Raw genomic sequence first — 19,301 nt, 5'->3', positions numbered from 1 at the left:
AGAAATAAAGCAAGAAACAGTGATTCCATTCCTACACCTTCAAACCCCTGAATTTCCTCTTAGGCTGAGACTTAAAGATTAAAATTAGAAAAAAAATGATTAGAAGAGTAAATTTGTGTGGAGGCCCAGGTGCCATGCCATGGTGTATTGATCTTGCTTTAGTAATTAACTCACCCAGTGGGACAGCACAAGCCAGTGGTCTTTCATACTTAAAAGAACAGGCTCTGTTAAGATAGAAATAAACCCTGTGATAGCACAAAGCAAAGAACAATCCTCCTAGGCTACAGGAAAGGCCTAGTGATTAGTACTTCCCAACAGCTACTCTTCTTTGCCTCAGAACAAGCTGTAATACTTGTTAACCTGACTGATGCAGAAGAAAGCTCTATCAACCTGAGAAAATTAAAACAAATAAACAGAACAAAACAAAAAAAAAACACAACTTTTGCAAACTATTTGTATCACTTATGAAAATGGAAATGAAACTAACAAAAATTATGATAAAATATTCAGGTCCTGGGCAGTCCTATTCAGGGATTTGTTTTCATCACATGCACTTGTTTTTCTCTAGTAAGTGCAAACAGAAAGAAGACAGTGACTGTATTTTCTGCTTTGATGACAGAATAGGGCAGCTTAACCTGGTTAACCCTTTGGGTCTTACAGAAGTCATTGCTTTTGGATTACTTTTGCTCTACTTTGAATAAACCCTAACAGCGAAAAGTGAAAGATGTAAACTCTCCATGAGCCATGGATAATATAATAATTATCCACAGCTGATTTGGTCATATGAATAATTATGGCAATACTCATTGATGTTATGGACAGAAAGTATCATTTCACTCATCTGTCTATTCTCTTATCAGCACAGCAGAAGCTTCCTGCCCAGCCTGAATGCTGCATCTCAAGCCAAGTGGATTAATTGCCGCTAATATAATTAATAAACACTGGGCGAGGTATTGAGGGAAAATGCACACATCTCTTGTTGTCATTCTGGACTAGCAGACCACCAAGCCCCATCTCTACCTAACCCCAAGGGGCATCTGTCATTCCTGCGAGCACCTATCTAAAATTCAGAAAAGCTCTGCAAAGTCTATTGGAATAATAGATTTAATACTGCCCTCACTACCGCCCTCTCAGAAAACTCAAAGCAGATGGCAGGGGTGTCCTCCCTGCTGCTGGTGGTTAGTTCCGACTGGATGAACAGTTCAGAGATCAGTCAGCATTGGATCCTTTTTCCTTTCCTTATAGCTTCGATGGAGAGCGTTGCTTGAACAACAGATCCACAGGCAGATCAAAAGAAGAAATTCTAAAAACCTTTTTAATGCCAGCTTTGCCCCAGCCGTTGACCCTAGTGCTGACTTAAGGTGCAGACAATTTTACAGAGGCTGGATAATCAGACTCCTGCTGTTACCAAGCTGCCATTATCCTTTAATTTTATTATTGTTATTATTATTATTTTCACTAGGAGCAATGTGGCAATCCAAGGATTTGAATGAAATTAAAAATTTTTGAGTTGAGAATGGTTTAATTTAAGTGCAGACTTCCATGAATTTTACAGTCCATAGAATTTACTACATCTGGGCCACAGCGGACAGCATTTGGTAAGAAATGCCACAAATGACCTTAGTGCAAACCACGGATCCTACAAACAACCTTTCTTAGGGACTCCAGAATGCTTTTGCCTTCCTTATTCTTCTGGAAATTTGACTACATGAAATTTAACATCCCCCCTGAATTAGTTACTCCATCTCCGTACTGCTTTAATGACAAACTGTGCTTTCAGAGTGCTCCCAGAGAGGGGGCAGACATGCTGGGGCCTTGGGCAGAGCTGGGACTCATCACTCTGATACGTTCAACAGTTAGCATTCTTAGCTTAGGGCTGAGTGCTACACGGCCGTAGAGTGTGTAATTTCCATCAGCTCCGTAGGATCCCTCCACACTAGAAAAGCCCATAGAACAGAACTGCAGACATTATGCTCAGAAAGCCTGAGGCCATGGGGGATAATTGATTTTCCTAAATCATAGTTTAAACCTATCATTTGGAAAAAAAAAAAAAAAGAATAAAAAAAGTCTGTCTCTGCTCAAAATCAAGGCAGCTATCATACTATGAGAAGCTCAATGAGAGCAAAAGTAAAAAAGAAATATCACCCAGCTGTCTAATTCCCTGAGTACCACCCACTCTGTGCATAGCATGAAAGAGAAGTCCTCTAAAGCACCAGCTAATGATCCTGTAGGGACTATGTCCTAATCTGTGTGTATCAGGGGAGAGAATGAAGGTGTATGAGCCACGAACCAGTTCCACCAGCAACTTGAATTTTCAGATACAGTACCTTTCACTTGACTGATTTTGCAGCCTTAGCAGGAATCATGAGATATAATGGCTAATTTGGACAATGCACGTGTCCACTGTTTGAGAATTATATTGCTGTAATACTGAAGGATGGACTTTTCTTGGCTTGAATTGCTTGGCCTTGTGTTTGGAGACCTCTTCTTGAACATATTCTGTGAGGGTGGTGTCTTACTTATCTGATCAGAGAATTAGCCCCAAGTCAGAACTATTTCTTTTGGATTGAAATCTTGCGTCTCATGGCAATGGAGCATGAAGCTCAAATGAAGCCTTTGTCACCTGCACAGTGACTTCCCATGAACAGATGTTGCAGAGGTTTAGGACATTTTAATGCTACTGAAACAGTAAGCCGCTGGGAGACAGGAGCACTTCTCATCCTCAGAGGGGAAACTATAGCACAGAATGACAGAAAGGATACTAAGCTCTTAGCCTGGCTTTCAGACTTTTTGCTTCCTGACACCATCAATAAGCTAACATTTCCATTACGGTAACTATTAACATGTCTGGACAAATAAATCTATACGATCCATCACACGAACAAATATTTGGCTGTCTTTCTAACTCCCAGATTCTTTTTTCAACTGATCATTGCAGTGCAAGCAACCCCCAAATCCCCAGTATTCGTAAGAGGAATACATTCCAGCCAACTGATGTGTAGGCTAGCTTCTTTGGAAATTCTTGAGGACTTTATGTCTTCTTTGGGGAATGTCTAAATACTGATGAAAGCAAGTTCCTATAAAAGCAAGGTATTTCTCGATCCAGATTTGTATTTTTCTTGATCCCTAACTTGCTGTGCACAGCCAGCAGCTTTTCCAAACTTGAAATTTATATTATAAACAAAAATAACAGTCTTCAAACAATCCCCATTTCATCAAAGTGTTTGGACGTAAGCATACATTCTAGATATACATTCTGAAGTATTACTGTAAAGATTACTTCATTTACCTATTGATGCTTCTGCATTTTCAACACTGAAGTGGGGACACTAGGTTACGGGCTGTCATTCTCAAAGAGTGGCTTTGTCCCAATCTTACTCACGGGAGTTGCAGAAACTTGGCTGCTTCCTTTTCCTAGAATTGAATTAGTTTTTGAGCTAACAAAGATGCATTCTTTTTTTGCACTCCTCCCATCTAATATTTTAGACCTTGTTGAAGTTCATAAATAATGATGCTCACCCTGCTTGCTGAGCTTGCTGTGTTCTGCTGCTGCACTGAAACCTGAGGAACACCCATACAATATCTGGCAGCGCAGCAAGGAATCTCTTGGGCAGTGCCTAAGAGTAATAATATCTCCGCTGATTTGCCAGGGCTCCCTGTGCTGGTGGTCATTAATCTTTCTCAGCCAAAAATGGATGGGGCTATTAGGCGCGCTGGAGTAATGGGGGAAACTGGCAAGACACAGGAGAAAATGCATTATCTTCTGGATAGAATTGCATGTAAAAATAAGAGCATTAAAAATGTATTTTTCATATTTAATTGGGTGATGTACGATTATGCCTACCAGAAAATACCGTGCAATGTGTTTTGCGCAGGGCATTTATAAAACTGTTCAGCTGTGCTAGGGCCTTATTTTCCCCTGCGGACAGAGATAGTAGCTAAAGTCCTGACAAAGTTTTTGTGCTTTTTCTTCTAACACTGGGCTTATTCTGCTGCAGTAGCTACTGCAAATAACCCTACAAAGTGCCTCCACTTGTCGCAGTATAAGGAAAATGCAGTTTATGATTTACATACAAACCACATGAAGCCTACCAGGTAAAAATTCAGCACTTTAGAAATAATGTGATCACACCGGATTTTCAGTCTAACAAAAGCGGTGGAACCACAGGTCCATTGCTAATTCCTTTCTGTCGCTGAATCCAAGATGATGATTACAAATAGAATAAAATTCACAAAGACGATATGGAACCAGATTGCTCACACAGGAAACTAGCAAGGCTGGAAGGAATTACTGAAAGTAGGACTTGGAAAAAAAATCTGATTGATACTAAGGACTATTCAGAATACACAAAGACATTTTAAAATGACAGATGGCAAATGGAAGATGTCCCTTAGCCAGAAAATGCTAGGATGGAAATTACAGCCAAACATTTGAAGATATATGCTGTGACAACAGAGAGAAATCATGGAAACATATCAGGGGGTTATAATAAGGCATTAAAAAAGGTAAGAGTTATGGCCAAAACTTTAACTACAGAGCCTGTTACATCAAAGGGAGAAGCATGAAAACAGAAAAAGGAGGATTGGGTGCCAGCCAGGCAGCAGATTATTATTTGAAACAGTAATTATGTCTGAAACACAGCGGGATGTCAGAAGGTGCTGGGAAATACAGAGTTCAGACTTTGGTGCTGGAAGGGGCTTACAGGGATGAAAAGATTCTAGGGACTTGAGTTTTGGAGCAGAGGGGAAAAGGGAGACACGGGACAGAATGTGTCAAGATAATACCCCCAGTTAGAAGAACACGAAAATTCTGTAAGATTTTATGACTGATCCCTTGTCTAGGAGAAAGTTAGCATTTAGGAAGAGTTAGGAGGAAACTTCTTCAAAACACTACCCCCTAAAACCTAGTAGGGTGATATTTGATATTATATACAAAGACTAAGAACAAATCAAAACAAAACAAACCTTTTTTTTTTTCTTTAAAGAATCAATGGTCCTAAATAAAATGAAAAAAAAAAAAAAAGGCAACTACTCTAAAGATTAAAAATGAAAGGTCTTAAAAATAGCAATGGAATGTGGTATTCCCTTAGATAAATGAAAGATAAGGAAATGCTCGTATGACTGAACTGGAGATTTTTGAAGTTATTCAGACCAAATAGAGAACCTTCAGAGAATGGAAATCAAAATTTGGTAAAGCTGAAAGGAAGGTATGTAATAGTTAAGATGGAGTTTGAGCAAGCAAAGAAGGAATTTGAAGAGCAAATAGTAGGAAGTTAAAACAGAAAATGCATGTTTGCTCAGTACACCAAAAGCAGAAAACTGGAGAGAACCAGTAGGCCACCCCAAACAATAAGTAGAGGGAACAATTAAAGACAATAAGGACATTGACAAGAATCTAAATGATTTATTTGCATCAGTCTTCACCAGAGATGGTGTTTGAATGGTATCGAAATGAGAGACTCACACTTTCCAAATAACAAAGATAAGGAGAGGTCATAGACTGAAGACTTGAGAGAAAAGCTATTGGAACAAATCAATAAATCAAAGGCATTAAGTCACCAGATTTATCTGACATTTCTTGAAGACTTCAGGAGAAATCTGAGAACTAAGTAACAAAATTCCTAGCAAATACCTGTTACAGCGGAGGACTAGCAAATAGTCAGTGTTGTAACTGTGTTGGGGATTTTTGTTGTTTTTTTTCACAGTGTTGGAGGAGCCCTGACAGTTAAAGACAGGTAAGTAGACCTAATCTGCTACCACATGAGTTAGCTGAAATGTGTTAAAAAAAAAAAAAAAAAAAGTTCCACATCTCTCAAATTAAAGCACACACAAACATGACGTGGCAGACACAAGTCAGCACCATGTCCCTAAGGAAAAAAAAAAAAGGGCTCTTTGAACCTACTATTGATCTTTGAGATGGTTACACCAGACTGCAAATCTAAGCCTATCCAAGAGCTCCCACAACTTGCTGCACAAAGAGGCAAGGTGCAAATGATTACCTCCCAGCTCCCCCACCTGCATCTCAGGACCTCTGGTGAAAATGAGAAAATAATGTTGACACTGATAATGGCACACACAAACTATGTACAAGTCCACGCTACAGGTTATGCAGTTGCAGGCAACCCAGTCCATCCTTGGGCAACGTTGTTAAGCCAAGAAGAAATGTACACCTGGAAATGAGTTTTCAATGTATATGAAACATACCGATGGCCCCACTGAAACTCAGATGGGAGATTTTATGTAGGCACAACAAATGTTCAGCCCCTCCTAGGATCAGCTTTTGATAACTTTTTGCACATTAGCTAATCATCATGGCTCTGTGCTGCAGGGTTCTCATTCTCAGTATGCACAGTGACCTGGGCCCTTAACGGTGAGTAATACGGGACTTGGTGAGTTAAGATTTTGTTGTGTGGTTGTTTTTGTTTGTTTGTTTGTTTGTTTGTTTTTTAAATATATCATAGCCAGGACTGACTGAGCACTCATTTCACGTCTTCCCAGCTCTTCCAAGGTTTCTATGTAAATCTTTACATAAAGCCATTAAAGAAAAGCACTTTGGAAAATTATGCATTCATGTATTCTTACGCAGCCAACACTCCCAGGGGAAAAAGCAGTAATTGCACATAGCCTCCTGCCCCTTTTTATTTCTTGTCAAAGATGTTGCCTTTTTTGGCTTTTCTTGTATATGCACAGCATGATGAACTGATATTTGTAGTTTAAATGTCTGGTTTAACAGCGTGGTTTCCACTGTAACAAAAAGCTCTCACGAAATGTCAGGTTAGAAATAAAACCATGCTCTAGAGGGATGAGGTGGGGAAGAAAGTAGAAGGTCCAGTGGCTGAAAAACAAAATGGAACAAAGTGAGCGGAACACAATGTGGACCCATTTTCCAGTTCAGGCAGTGGTATTGGTACATGTGGTTGTACAGGGATCTGGGGAAAGGAGAGAGACACATTTCTCACTGAATCATTTCCGCTTTCTCTATTAACATTGCAACAGAAATTACAAATAGCCCTGCAAGGGGTAGTGCAGTAAACCTCAGCTCCTCATCCAATGTAAACACAACATTAATACTGAAAGATAAAGAAAACTGTAAAAAGTCCAGTGTCTTGTTTTCTGTGTTTTGCTTGTTAAGTTTCCTGTCCACCCTCCAGAATATTCCTGTGTGTATCGAAGTTGTGAACTCGACCAGCCCACAATCAAGCAAACAATCACACTCAGATTCCCAACATAAACTTTTCTCCCTCGAATGGGGAGTTTATTCCTAACAGTTCTGCTCCTTTTATTTATAAACTCCTTTAACGAAGTAGTTCTGAGACCTTGTAGCAGGCAGCAGGAGAGCACCCAGGCTACGAGTTGTTGCGCTTATATTCCCTGTTCAGCAAAGAAGTTCACTTAAAGCCCAAGGCCCAGTGCCTTCACGGATGGGCATGCACTGAAATGAGTCTATGAATCAATATCCCCCCGCACAACATGCCTTCTAGGCAAAATCCAACTCTTGCCTAAAAAAGATAAAGAGTTACAACCAGGCCCTTTATTTTATGAGACACATATGAACAAGTTGCTCTGGTGAAAACAGACCTTACACTGACAGGTTTTGTTCACTTTTGGGCAGAGCTACTGATCTTCTTTACTGGACCACCAGAACTGAAGATGGGAAAGAAACACAATGGAGACATTTCCTTGGCAAGGAAAGAAACAGCATTTAGGACTGGGGAAGAGGCAGGGCAGGGCATAAGGGATTTTCCTGATAAAACGTAACTAATTTGAGCATAAAAGACCAACTGATACCATGTACACACCTAAACCTGTAACACACCTTCTCTGGAGTGCAGTATTGTACAAGTGTCCCCTTCATTTTCAAGGCTAATTAAGACCTTTGGCTCATCCTGCATTTACAAGGTCATCCATGTTAAGAGGGCCACTGTGAACGTTCACAGGTGAAAGTTCCCTTTCAGAGTAGTGCAGATTTGAAATTCACAGGACAGCGACCCGAAGATCTTCCTTTACAGATAAAAAGCATGTCAAATTATTAAATAGCAACATGAAATCCTATATTCTGAAGGTCTGTCTTTGCTCTGCAGTTAAGAGAACAGAGTGCATTCCCAGCCCATGCCCAGTCCCCACCTCTTGCAGTACAGCGGGCGCGTAGCCGGCCCCTCTTGTTGACACCTCATGAATGCTAAAGCTGAAAGGCCTGGGACATTTGGGGAAGGGGCTGATGAGCACAGTCTGAAGACATGTCACTTCAAATTTCTACTGTTAGAACTGCCAGGTACGATATAAAAACAGAAAGTAATTCTCAGTTCGAAGTTTGAAGACCGGGCCTCAAACGTTGAGTGGCTCCTCCCTTCAGTGTCTCTGTTTCCTCTAAACGGGCTCTGCTGTGCTAGCTGTTGTTCTCTGCCGTGAGATATTTGAGAGCTGCAAAGCCATAGTGACGTGACATGTCCTGCTGGAACTCCTCCTTCAGGGTCTTGAGACAGATGCGGTATTGCTTGTTGGAGCGAAACTTGGTGATGTCGAAGCTGGGGGCATGCGGCATGTGGATCATGTAGGCGTTGGGCAGCACCGTGAACTCATACTCCTGGGGGAGAAAGACACCAGCTGTGAGGGGTGTTCCTGAGCCCTCTTGCAATGCACCTCTCTCATGCCTCCACAGCTGAACACATTCTGTCATGCAACAGTTCACTGTAGGTCTCAAGAACAACTAACCCATACAACTATGCCAAATAAACCTTCTTTCTTCACGCTGCACTTTATCGTGTTTATGAGGGACCTACCTTGTCTTTGAAATTGTTATACTCGATATAAACCAAATAACAGAGAAATGATGCTAAAGACGTTCCTGACGTCATGTCTGCAGCACAGATGTTGCAGTAGTGTGCTTGCAACCAACTGTGAATGCACACAGCATGAGTTTCAACTGTGCCTGCAAAAGCTTGCTTTTCTGCCTGTAATTTATCTTTCTTGGGATGCTGGAGTAAGCAATATTTAAAAAGGGACACCTTGCACTATCTATGTCGCTTTGCCTGTATACTAAGATACTTACAGCAACAAAACCGTCCCAGACTATTTATAAACTTGAAGTAGTGGGAGAATAAGGTGTCTTTTATAGGCTGGGTGCGAGAATGGACCTGCTAATTTCATACACTTTGAGAAGATTTTACACAAATTAACTTCTTCACAAAGTATGAGATATTGTGCTAATTCCTCTGCTCCAGTTATTAAGAAGGCTTTTGACATTTTTTGTTGCTAAAAACTATGGTTCATCCATGTTTCAATTACTCTTTTAGATTTGCTCCATTTTTGTAATTAAATATATGATTGATCATGTGGGGCAAAACTAGATAAAAAGCGCTTCTTAGAAAAGTTGGGAATGCACAAGTGTAGGACGTGCAAGAATGTGGCATGTGGTCCCACACAGGATGTGCAAGAATGTATGTGGTCCCACAAAAATCTGGACAGGAAAGGGATGTGAACCTCAGTATTCTGTAGCCAACTGAAGTACCCTATCAGCTGAGGCTATGCTAGCTATTTTTTTCTTTTTAAATTTCAAAATGTCTGAGTTTGTATGGGATGCAAATGACGAGCCACTTCAAAGCCTCCACAAGCACACTGGCTACTATTCATACCCAATTTCTACGTACAACTGTTTTTGCAATGCCTTATTAACCATCTCTGTGTAAGACGGTGAACAGCCACAGAGCTTCTTCAGAGCATGCTGGCTTTAAAAGAAGTGGAGCTGAAATCCTCCTTGTTTGCAGACTCCAGTCCTATGTAGATTTAGGAGTCTGTGCTGGGACACGGATTACCTGCAGCGCAGAGGCAGAGTATTCCAAAATATTTTGTTAGGGAAAGAGATTTATGGGAGAGAACACACTTGAGCTAATAAACACTAGGATTTTCACCTACAGATATTTCTTCACCTAACAAACTACAATCTATGAGAAGAGACTGAAAACTGCTGGATTATGATGCTACCAGAAACCAAGTGTTTGAGCAACACAGCCCCATTTGAAGGTACAGAAGCTGCAGTGTTGTCCCAGAGACACTTATGGAACACTAGCATCTGTTGGACAGCTAGGTGCAGATGCAGCTGTGTGGTTCCTCCTTTCTCATTATGGGAGAGCCTGTTCCCTGCCAAACAGTGCTCCAGAGGTAAATCTTTGTGCCAAATAGCAATGATTTCATACATGGGAACGAGCCCCTGTGAGCTTCTGTTTGGGATGACAAGTGTACAGGAAGAGCAAAATATTCTGATGCTCACAGGCAGAACTCATTTAGCTGGAAGAGACTTGGAACTAATGGGGAATCAAACACAACAACAAAGGCTGCCATGATAGAATGAGGATAGCTGATGAACAACCAACTACATAACTTCTCTGCAGGACCTTAACATTAAGGGCTGAATCTGCAGAGGAAGAAAAATCCCCCTTACACAATCTCTTCTCTTTTGCATTTCTTTTTCTGTTTGCATCTCAAGTCTGCCATCCTGCAGGTCAAAGACTTTCTATGCTCTGCAGCGTAAATGGTCCGCAGAGCAGTGCTCCCATCCCTGAAAGGCCTTCAGCCACATAAAAGTATTCCAAAAACATAAGCCCCTTTGAAAGATGCTGGGCTGGGGCCCTGGAAAGAGAGATGCTCACTGTCTAATTCCACAATCACTGGAAGAGCAGGGAAAGGCTTCCTAATGGCCCATCTCTACTGTAAGAAAACATCCCTTGAGAAAGCAAAGCACTCGCAGGAACCTCTGTCCCTATCTCACAGGTTATAAATGCTTCAGACAGAGACTGTCATTATCCATATATTTGTACAGCATCCAGCTCAGTGGACATCTGCATGCCCCCAGAATAGTAATGATTATCTCGACACTGCGTGCTGCTCTGAAGGATGGTAGTGGCACAGGTCCTTGGTGAGGTGTCTCCCACAGTCTTTTTGACACACGTTGCAGTTGTGAGGAGCAGGGAAATAATTCAGCTGAGCGGCTGTTTTGTCGGCTGATAATGGAGCCAGCCAAACAGCTTGCAGCAACATGATCCATGAACGCCCTGAAGGCAAAGGAATGCCTTTTGGGTGCTTGATGCAGGGTTTCCTCCTTTTTATGGAGGGGATGTTGCCCCATTCACCACAATTCCTTCCTTCTAACCTAAGGAGCAGCCACGCAAAGGAGACAGAACTCACGGGATGGATCAAAATTTGCAACAGAATGAGTGGCTGGGAGATCAAAGCTCCCTGAGGAAAAAGCCTAAATAAACTCCAACTAGCAGCACATCTGAATGTACTGTGAGGAAAACAGAACAACAAGGTAGTCCAGCATGTTTTGGTCTGGCGCAGGGAATTTGATATTTCTAACTGACATAGGGGAAAGTAGCATGTCCCCTCCAGCCTGATTTTGTGGGAAAACAGGCCAATACCCAAGTTGCTACAGATGGAAATGAAACTTCTTTTCAAAGTGAGAATGTTTTTAAGGCTGGAAGAGTGAGAAAAACAATTCCCCAACTGAGTAAGTTCCATCCCAACGGCCTTTTTAAATACCTGTGCTATAATCAACTTTGAAAAATGTTCCAATTTCCTATGTGTGAGTCTGTATGCTGAGCAAATGTCTCTGAACAGAACAGTTAAATCATGAGTACTAGATGAGAGTTGCCAGTAATGTATCAGGGAATGTAAGCCCTGATACCCAGATTAACAAATAAATCATTGCATTGGCACTCTCCACAAATGATAGTTAATTGATTAGTTTTTAAAGTGCTCTGGAAAATTAAAGTGCTATAGCAAAGTATTAGTATTAATAATAGCATAATGGACAATATATTTTTTGGTCTGTAATCATCTTTTTCTCAACATAAGTAGGCACAAATTAGTTTGCAATGCCTTTTTTCAAACAGAGAGCAAGTGGCAGGTAGCCCAAGGTGGCCACGTGGTTTTGTAAGCAGTAGAAAATACCCCCCCATATGCCTGCCTACATCAAAAGCGCTGTATCCTGCACCCCAAAGATACAATCTCCCAGTAACTTGCTGTATGTCTTGTGCTGCTCTGCTTCCTGCAAGCTGGTAAGAGTTGGGCAGAGAGGCATCAGCTGTATCCCAGATCCAAGTCCTCATAGCAGAAGCTAGCACAGCAGGATACAGCTGGCTAAAAAGCAAGTTTTTTTTTTTTTTTTTTTTTTTTTTTCAGTTAGCATGAAATGCCACTGGTTCAAAAACTGGAAATTAAATCAAACTGAAAAAGAAAAATAACAACAACAAAAAAACAGCAAAATAAAAAGAACTGCCATGACCCAGCCCCTGCTGATTAACGCACTGGTTAGCTTCACATCCAAGAACAGCAGGGACATGCAAACTCTGCCACTTCAGTGCACAGCAGCACCGGGCTCCCATGGAGCCATAACCAGTGCCAGCCTAAAGATCTAGGTCTGTGACAGGGACCTTGGCAGCTCTGAGAGCTCTGGTGCCAGTCTGGGACTCTCGAGGTCTCTCTGCATCCTTATTCTTATTCATTCTGTCTAGCAGTGCCATCCCAAGCCACAAATCCAAGAGGCACACAGTCCAAGGATCAAATACCTGGATCCTCTGGAGTTTGCTGCTGCATAGCCAGAGACTTTGGAAATGTGAAGTCCTTGGCTTTGCAGAGATGCACTGTAAATCCAGGCCAGAAATTGAAGATCTTTGACTTGGATTCAGTTTAAGATTGCTTTCTGAATTCTAAATTAACAGTAGGGACTCACCAACCTCTGTTTAACTGAAAAGCTTCCAGCCAGATCTATAGGTGTACAGGTCCCACAGTAGGTGACAAGACTGGTAACAAGTGCTGCAGTACTTGGGCACTCTGCTGGACAGGAGGAATTGTGCCACTCTGAAACAACAGCTTTCTCAGCACTGACAGATGAACTAAGGAGACTCAGTACTCTTTTTAATGCTTGACAGGGACTAAACTGAGTGTTCCCAGCTCGAAAAAGCACTCATTAAGGAGCTCAGTAAGGCTGGGTGAGCACTTTGGCAATGCAGAGCTTGAAGCCTTTCTACAGAAGGTGGATTTCTTCTAAGAACCCTGCAGCCCGCCCCTGCGTGAGTTATGCAGGCATGATCTCCTCACCTGTGCATCCAGTTCCATGATGTGAGCCACTTTGTTCCAGCCAAATCCAACAAACCGCCTGTCATACTCCGGGCAGTCCTTCCTCACAACAACGTATGGCTCGAAGTCTGCTTCCCACTCAACGCGGTAGGGGGTGGTGGCTGTTCGCCACTTGGCAAAGTTTGTTGGCGCGTGCCCTTTTGTCCAGACGTGATACCTTCAACAGACATAAATGGCACGGACACGGGGAGGCAATTAAACGGGACGCATCTTGGCGAGGCTACAAAATGTTGCTTGTTAGATAAAATGCTCGAAAATAAGGACATTGGCTTACAGTTCACATCATCGTTTTCAGGACGGATCAGAGGCAATTTCTAGGGCTGTTTCCAGCACGCTTCCCAGAGCCTCTGTGTGCTTGATGCTTAACCACATCTAGCTGGTGAAGGATGGTGTGAAAACACTACCTAACGCTAACGTGAGAAACAATTACAAAACACACAGACAGTTCATCTGCGCTGCAAAGTGCTGCGTCTCATTCCTAGCAACCAAGTGGCTGCATCAGTGCTCTAAAATCAGCGTGAAACCCGGCAGCTCACATAAGGCCCTGAAAATTAGCTATTTCTACACCACAGTGACATTCACGATCTGTTTCATATGTAATTTTATGATTTGTATGAGAGACACCTGCAGCTCTGGATAGATGTTCTGTTTTATTAATTACTGTTATTATTATGGCAGGAGCCAAAGTGCATAATTAAATTAATAAGTAAAATATCACATAAAGGCATTTCTGCTGCACTTTCTATGTTGTGGGGGGCGCCCGTGTGATCCTGAGTAAGGTAATCAATTTGATTTACAGAAAAAGATCCTTTTATACTTTGTTAATCTTGTTTAGGTCACAGCAGGTCCCTTCCATGCACAGCTTGAATCCACCCCATTAGTGCCAGGGTCAATGATTCTCTCGCCCACTTACTCTTCTTACACCTTTCCAAAAATCAATGAGACAGGCTCTTTCTGCAGACTCATAGATTAAATAATGAAACAAAGGCATAGCAGGCCATCTGTATTACAATGCTCTGAGATGTGTAACAGAAGGGGCAAAACAAACATCCTGCCAGTCTGTAATGTAAGGTACATTGAATTCACGGGGATGACTCATGTGCTCGAAGTGAAGAGATTTAAGCTTTAACTATTTGTAGAACTGGGACCTGGATTCTCTTACTGTTGCAAGCTATCGTTAAAAACAGAGATGTAAAATCACAGCCCAAGAGTTTCCACTTTGGCTGTATACTCATATGGCTTCTTGCTGGACAAACAGAGAACTGCTCAGCTTCACTGACTCTCCTTGGTCAGGGGCAGTGTAGGAGGACAGGATTATTACGACTGCACTGGTGTCCCAAGTAACCCATGGTCTTTTGAAAGCTGCATTTCTAAGTTGTAAACAGGTTGCATCCCTTTCGGATATCTGTCTTGGGGACCAGGAAAAACAAAGCCCATCTGTACTAAAAAAACTGACAGGGAGTGAATTAAACAGAGCTTATTAGAAACCAGTGCTGGATTCAAAAAGATTACAATCCTTGAAGGCCTTTGGAACCATCTCCAAAAAGCCCATCCTTTTCTGGAAGTGACTTGGTAACCTATGCAGTCACTAATGACCAGCTATCTATGATGGAAAAAATATAATCACAATATAGAGCTTAAAATGACATGGGATTGTGGAGGATGCTGTATCTTCTAATGTCCTACCTCCAGCACTTTGAAATTAATTATGATAATAACAATAATGACTACTAAACACTCATGAAGTGATTTGTATCTTCAAAGCCCCATGCAAACTTTGGTTAATTGAGAGATTCCTGCAGAGAATGAGGCAAATGCTGCTGTTCCTCTAGTAACACTCTCCTACTGATTAAAAAAGCGGGGGTAACAGGACACTAGCCATAAAAACATCACTGACCCTTCTGGGGGATAGCAATGTAAGCAGACACAACAGCTCAGGTACAAGCTCTATGAGTGGAGACAGTGGACCAGCAGGAAAAATAAAACTGTGGGGAACAGATAATGGAGAGAGGATAGGGCAGTGAGATTGGAAAGAGAAAACAAAACAGAAAGGAAGGAATAGACCTGACCAAACCAAACAAAATAATACCAGAGATCTTTTACTTGTCTTTACAGAGCAGCTCATGTGAGGGGAGGGAAAGTGACAGACAAAAGGGTAGCTGAGGTTAGGACAAATAGGAATCTGAGCACAGGATGCTCAAATCAGGTGTGAACACACTAATTACAATGGAATAATCAGTCTGAAAGTTAGAATTGTGAGTTCAGGATTACATACATACATGTACATAAAATATGGGTCTAAATATATATACATATAAACTGCTGGAGCTAGGTCTTGGCCTATGACTAATCATCACATGAACTGAACTGCAAAATCAGAATATCCAGACACCACTACATAGATGTCCTTATGGGGGAAGATGCCATAAAAGAGTGAGTCATTTCCAACAGACTTTACTCCCAGTGATGCAGTTGTGAGAACTGGTTCACTGTCTGTATTGGTCTTCCATCAGCAGGACAAATGGGTAAATCTAGGTCTCCCACTCAGAGCCTTCTCACCCAAGATTTAAAGGCACATTAAATTTTAAGGCCACACTCAATTTCACAGATTTTTCGGAGAAATCGCCCTTTGTGAAAATAGTGATCAAGGTATTTTCAATAATGCTGGAAATTTTGAAAAATCCAAACAAAAACAGTTGATCTACGTACAGTGATGATGAGTTTCTTTCCCGTGGTTCATAGAAAACATCCACCAAAAAAAAACACCCACAATTGTTTTGGGTCAAATGCTTCATCTTACTTTCTATATCCATTGCTTTTATTTTTTTCAAAATAAAATTTCAAAACTACAGCAAACTTCGCTAAAGTTAGAAATTGTTATTCTCAGAGTGTTCTCCCTCCCTGCCCTGTCACTCAAAGCTTCACGTTTCAGCGAGAAAAATGTTTTGGTGAAAGAAAAACTTCCTCAGCTCTGTTCTCAGATGCTTAAACATTTTGCTGGATTGTGGATGCAATCAGTTAATTAGTTAATCAGTCGTTGCTGGTTATGTTTTCTCAATATGATGCATCTTCTACCAGCTGTGGTTTTCCTCGTGCCTGAAAGCTGTGTCGGCAGCACAATCGTGGTTCATCAGCTATTACCCAGCCACGAAGCAGGCACATCCTCAGGAGGCACAGTCACAGCCAGCACCTGCACACGGAGCCATCAAGCCGGGACAGAGCATCCCACTGCTGCGGAGAGTTTCCACACAGCACACCCTGTCAGCCACAGATGCTCACACGCCTTCCTTCTCCTTTTGGTGGTGACTGGGGGATGTAATTGAGAGCCGTTTTGTACTCCTTAGCTGCCCAGAGGTAGAAAAGGTCACCATTTGGAAAAGAGGTGACAAAAGCAATTTCAGTGAGGGAAAGATTGTAATCTACCATGTGGTGTGAGGGACTGGGATGCTGCAGGCACTCTCAGCAATCACTGTCACAGCAGTCCTCCCCAGCTCACTCCCACCCGCTCAGCCTTCGAATTGCAGCATTATTAAAGCACCTTGAAGGTGGAGGTGGAAATTCTCAGCCCAGATCACAGCTGCTTTGTGGCTGTTGATAGATTTGAACAATGAAACGAGCCAAAGCAAACTAGGGAAGCATGTGTAAAACGTGTCCTACATTAATATGTAAACCAGCTACAGTTCGCATGTCCTTCAGTTCTTTTTTAACCTTGCTCTGGCAAAACTCCCACTGATGTTAAAGAGATTTTTGCCTGAGTGAGACTTGAGAAAGGAGGTGCAAATCTGGCTGTGTGCAGAACATGCCAACATGCTGAATAGCTTGAAGATGAAATCTGTAGTGGAAGGCCACTGCTGTGCAGGCTGAAAATTTGACTGTTGGTGGAATGTAACAGCTGAAAATCCTGAGGGTGTTATTTTCCACTGCAAGGATTTTTTCTTTCAACTATTGGAGAAACAATTACTCTCTATCAACAAATATCTTGTTAATTTGTACTTTGTTGACTGCTAAGGAATGACAGGAAAGATGCTTGCTTTACCAGTAACCTTCAGTAATTTTCCAGAGAGGGGCATGCCTCCCTAGTATCTCAGTCATCCCGAGCTTCTATTTCAAGGTAGTCATGGGTAGAGGTAGGGTCAGGATTGTGTTTTCCAGGCTCACACAGGCTGTCTGCTATGACATCTGCATAAAGTTGCATGAGAGAAGGGTGGCTGCTGCAACAAGAGTGGTGCATAATGCAGGGAATGGGAGTAGTGTGAGGAAAGCTCTAAAGTAAGAAAAGGATGGGAGATGTGATAAAGAGCTGTGCTGGCCGTAGATAACACTTAGTGTTTTCATAGTTCTTATCTCTAGATCTCAAAATACTGTATAAAGCAGTGGTGAACGTTGTTACCTGCATTTCAGAGACGGAGAACAGAGATGTAAGAAAGAACTGACTTGTGTATCACCTCCCAGCAGGACACTAGTGGAGCTGGGACAAGGACACAGGTTTCCTAAGCCCCCTCCCTGTGCAATATCATAAAGCCACGTTGTACTCTTGCCATCACTACCACGCTTTACAAATGTCTGCTAATCAGACCTTACCACACACCCATGAGACAGTTAACCCTTGGTAGTTGCATTTTAAAACTGAAAAGTGTGACAGATAATAGAAGTGACTTGTTCACAGCAACAAAAGGAGTCTGTTTCAGAGAAGAGCTCTGAATTTAGGTGTTCTTCATTTCTCAGTTTCTACTCAGAGTATACTTTCACCTCTACATTGGGAAACTCTGGCTATTTAAGCAGCTGTTTCATACTTTTGTAGAGCACATGGCAAGCTTGTATTTGTTTTTCCAATCACTCAGTATGGAACAAAACCAATGAGCAGAGAGAAATTATTTTTGGTCACATGAGGAACTCAGCTATCCAGATAGTATTTGGCAGCCAAAAAGGAAATTACACGCACATGAGTGTAATGGTCGCGCCTGATTTTGTAGAGCAATAAAGAATGACGAAAATAAAACAAATTCAATTTAAAAACTGAGGAGTATAATACTAGATAAAATGCTGAGCTTACAGATGGAATATATCCACATATGATTCTGTTCACTGCCTCTCTATGAAAAGGGAAAAAAATCCAATACATTTCTTAATGGAGCTAGGTAGCTGACAGAAGAGAAAAATAAAATATTCACAACATCAAGAAAACTCTTTAGAGATAATGACCACAGGTTCAACGAAAGTACTTTCCATTACCTGAATGTAAAGAGGGTTCCCATGTCCAACATAGATAGCAGCTCTGCTTTTGACTTGGGGAAGGAGAGGCGGTAGCGTAGGGTCTCAAAAGCAGGTACAATCAGAGCTTTCTTGGTGTTAGCCAGGTCTAGCTGGATGACGGACTTCCTGGAAAAGAGAAACAAGTATGAGCAGAAGAATGTTAAACTGGGAAAATCACTTGGCATTTCAAAATAAAGGGCAGAGAATGGGCAGTTTGATACTGCAAATGTAACTATGGCTCATATTCTTTCCCATAGGTGCATTGTTTTTTCCTCTCTTTTTGAATCTGCTACTCTGTGAGCAGGGAGAACAATACAGTTCAAAAAGAACTTGTCTTTTTGACAGATCAATGCTACCTACCCTGCCCGTTCAGGGATACCCTGAGCTGAACTAGGAGTCTGAGTAGGGCCAACCAACCAGCCCTGTAAGAGAAATACAGTTAAATCTCTTTATGTTTCTACATGCATGGGAACGAGCTGCCCAGTCCATGGCAGTTCTAAAGAACTGGGTTTTATTCAGGACACAGTGAGACTTTACAAGGTGAGGAGTCAGAAAATTTAGTTGCATTTCAACTTCTCTGTGTTATGCTGTGCCATCATAATTGCTTTTCACCTCTGTTTTAGAGCTCTGTGTGTCCTTTGAGGTAAGCATTACCTACAGACCTGATATCTGCCCTCAAGAATGCTGGCAGCCATGAAGGTTGACAAAGAGGTTGTTTGCTACGGAGAAAGCTGTGCACAGAGATACCTCACTTTTTGCCTTCTTTTGCAGCAAGTTGTTCAGTGTGGAGACTTTTTCAGTGCGTGTGTGTGCATGCAAGCATACTGAATTTTGTGCAAAAAGGCCCTTCCAGGCAGGGGCCTTAGGACAACAGCTTAGCAATCTTACAGACTGCCTGCCAGACATGTTCTGTC

General features: G+C 41.8%; 1 protein-coding gene and 1 long non-coding RNA gene across 2 annotated transcripts in view; one reads left to right on the top strand and one right to left on the bottom strand.

Annotated features, from left to right (window-relative positions):
* Window positions 1–507: 507 nt before the first annotated feature.
* Window positions 508–16,892, top strand: LOC118174859. The gene is made up of 3 exons (XR_004754789.1): window positions 508–638; window positions 16,680–16,685; window positions 16,878–16,892. It is a non-coding gene; the product is annotated as an uncharacterized LOC118174859 (long non-coding RNA).
* Window positions 5,390–19,301, bottom strand: part of LARGE1 (LARGE xylosyl- and glucuronyltransferase 1) — a 282,149-nt gene continuing 268,237 nt past the window's right edge. The window contains exons 14-16 of the mRNA XM_035340539.1: window positions 18,367–18,513; window positions 13,096–13,291; window positions 5,390–8,584 (exon numbers count right to left, since the gene is read on the bottom strand). Coding sequence (XP_035196430.1) covers window positions 8,387–8,584; window positions 13,096–13,291; window positions 18,367–18,513 — 541 coding nt within the window. The 3' untranslated portion in view covers window positions 5,390–8,386. The remainder of the gene's footprint in view (window positions 8,585–13,095; window positions 13,292–18,366; window positions 18,514–19,301) is intronic.

The sequence above is a fragment of the Oxyura jamaicensis genome, chromosome 1 (genome assembly GCF_011077185.1).
Source record: "Oxyura jamaicensis isolate SHBP4307 breed ruddy duck chromosome 1, BPBGC_Ojam_1.0, whole genome shotgun sequence".
Lineage (NCBI taxonomy): Eukaryota > Metazoa > Chordata > Aves > Anseriformes > Anatidae > Oxyura > Oxyura jamaicensis.
This window is presented reverse-complemented; position numbering and strand designations above follow the sequence as displayed.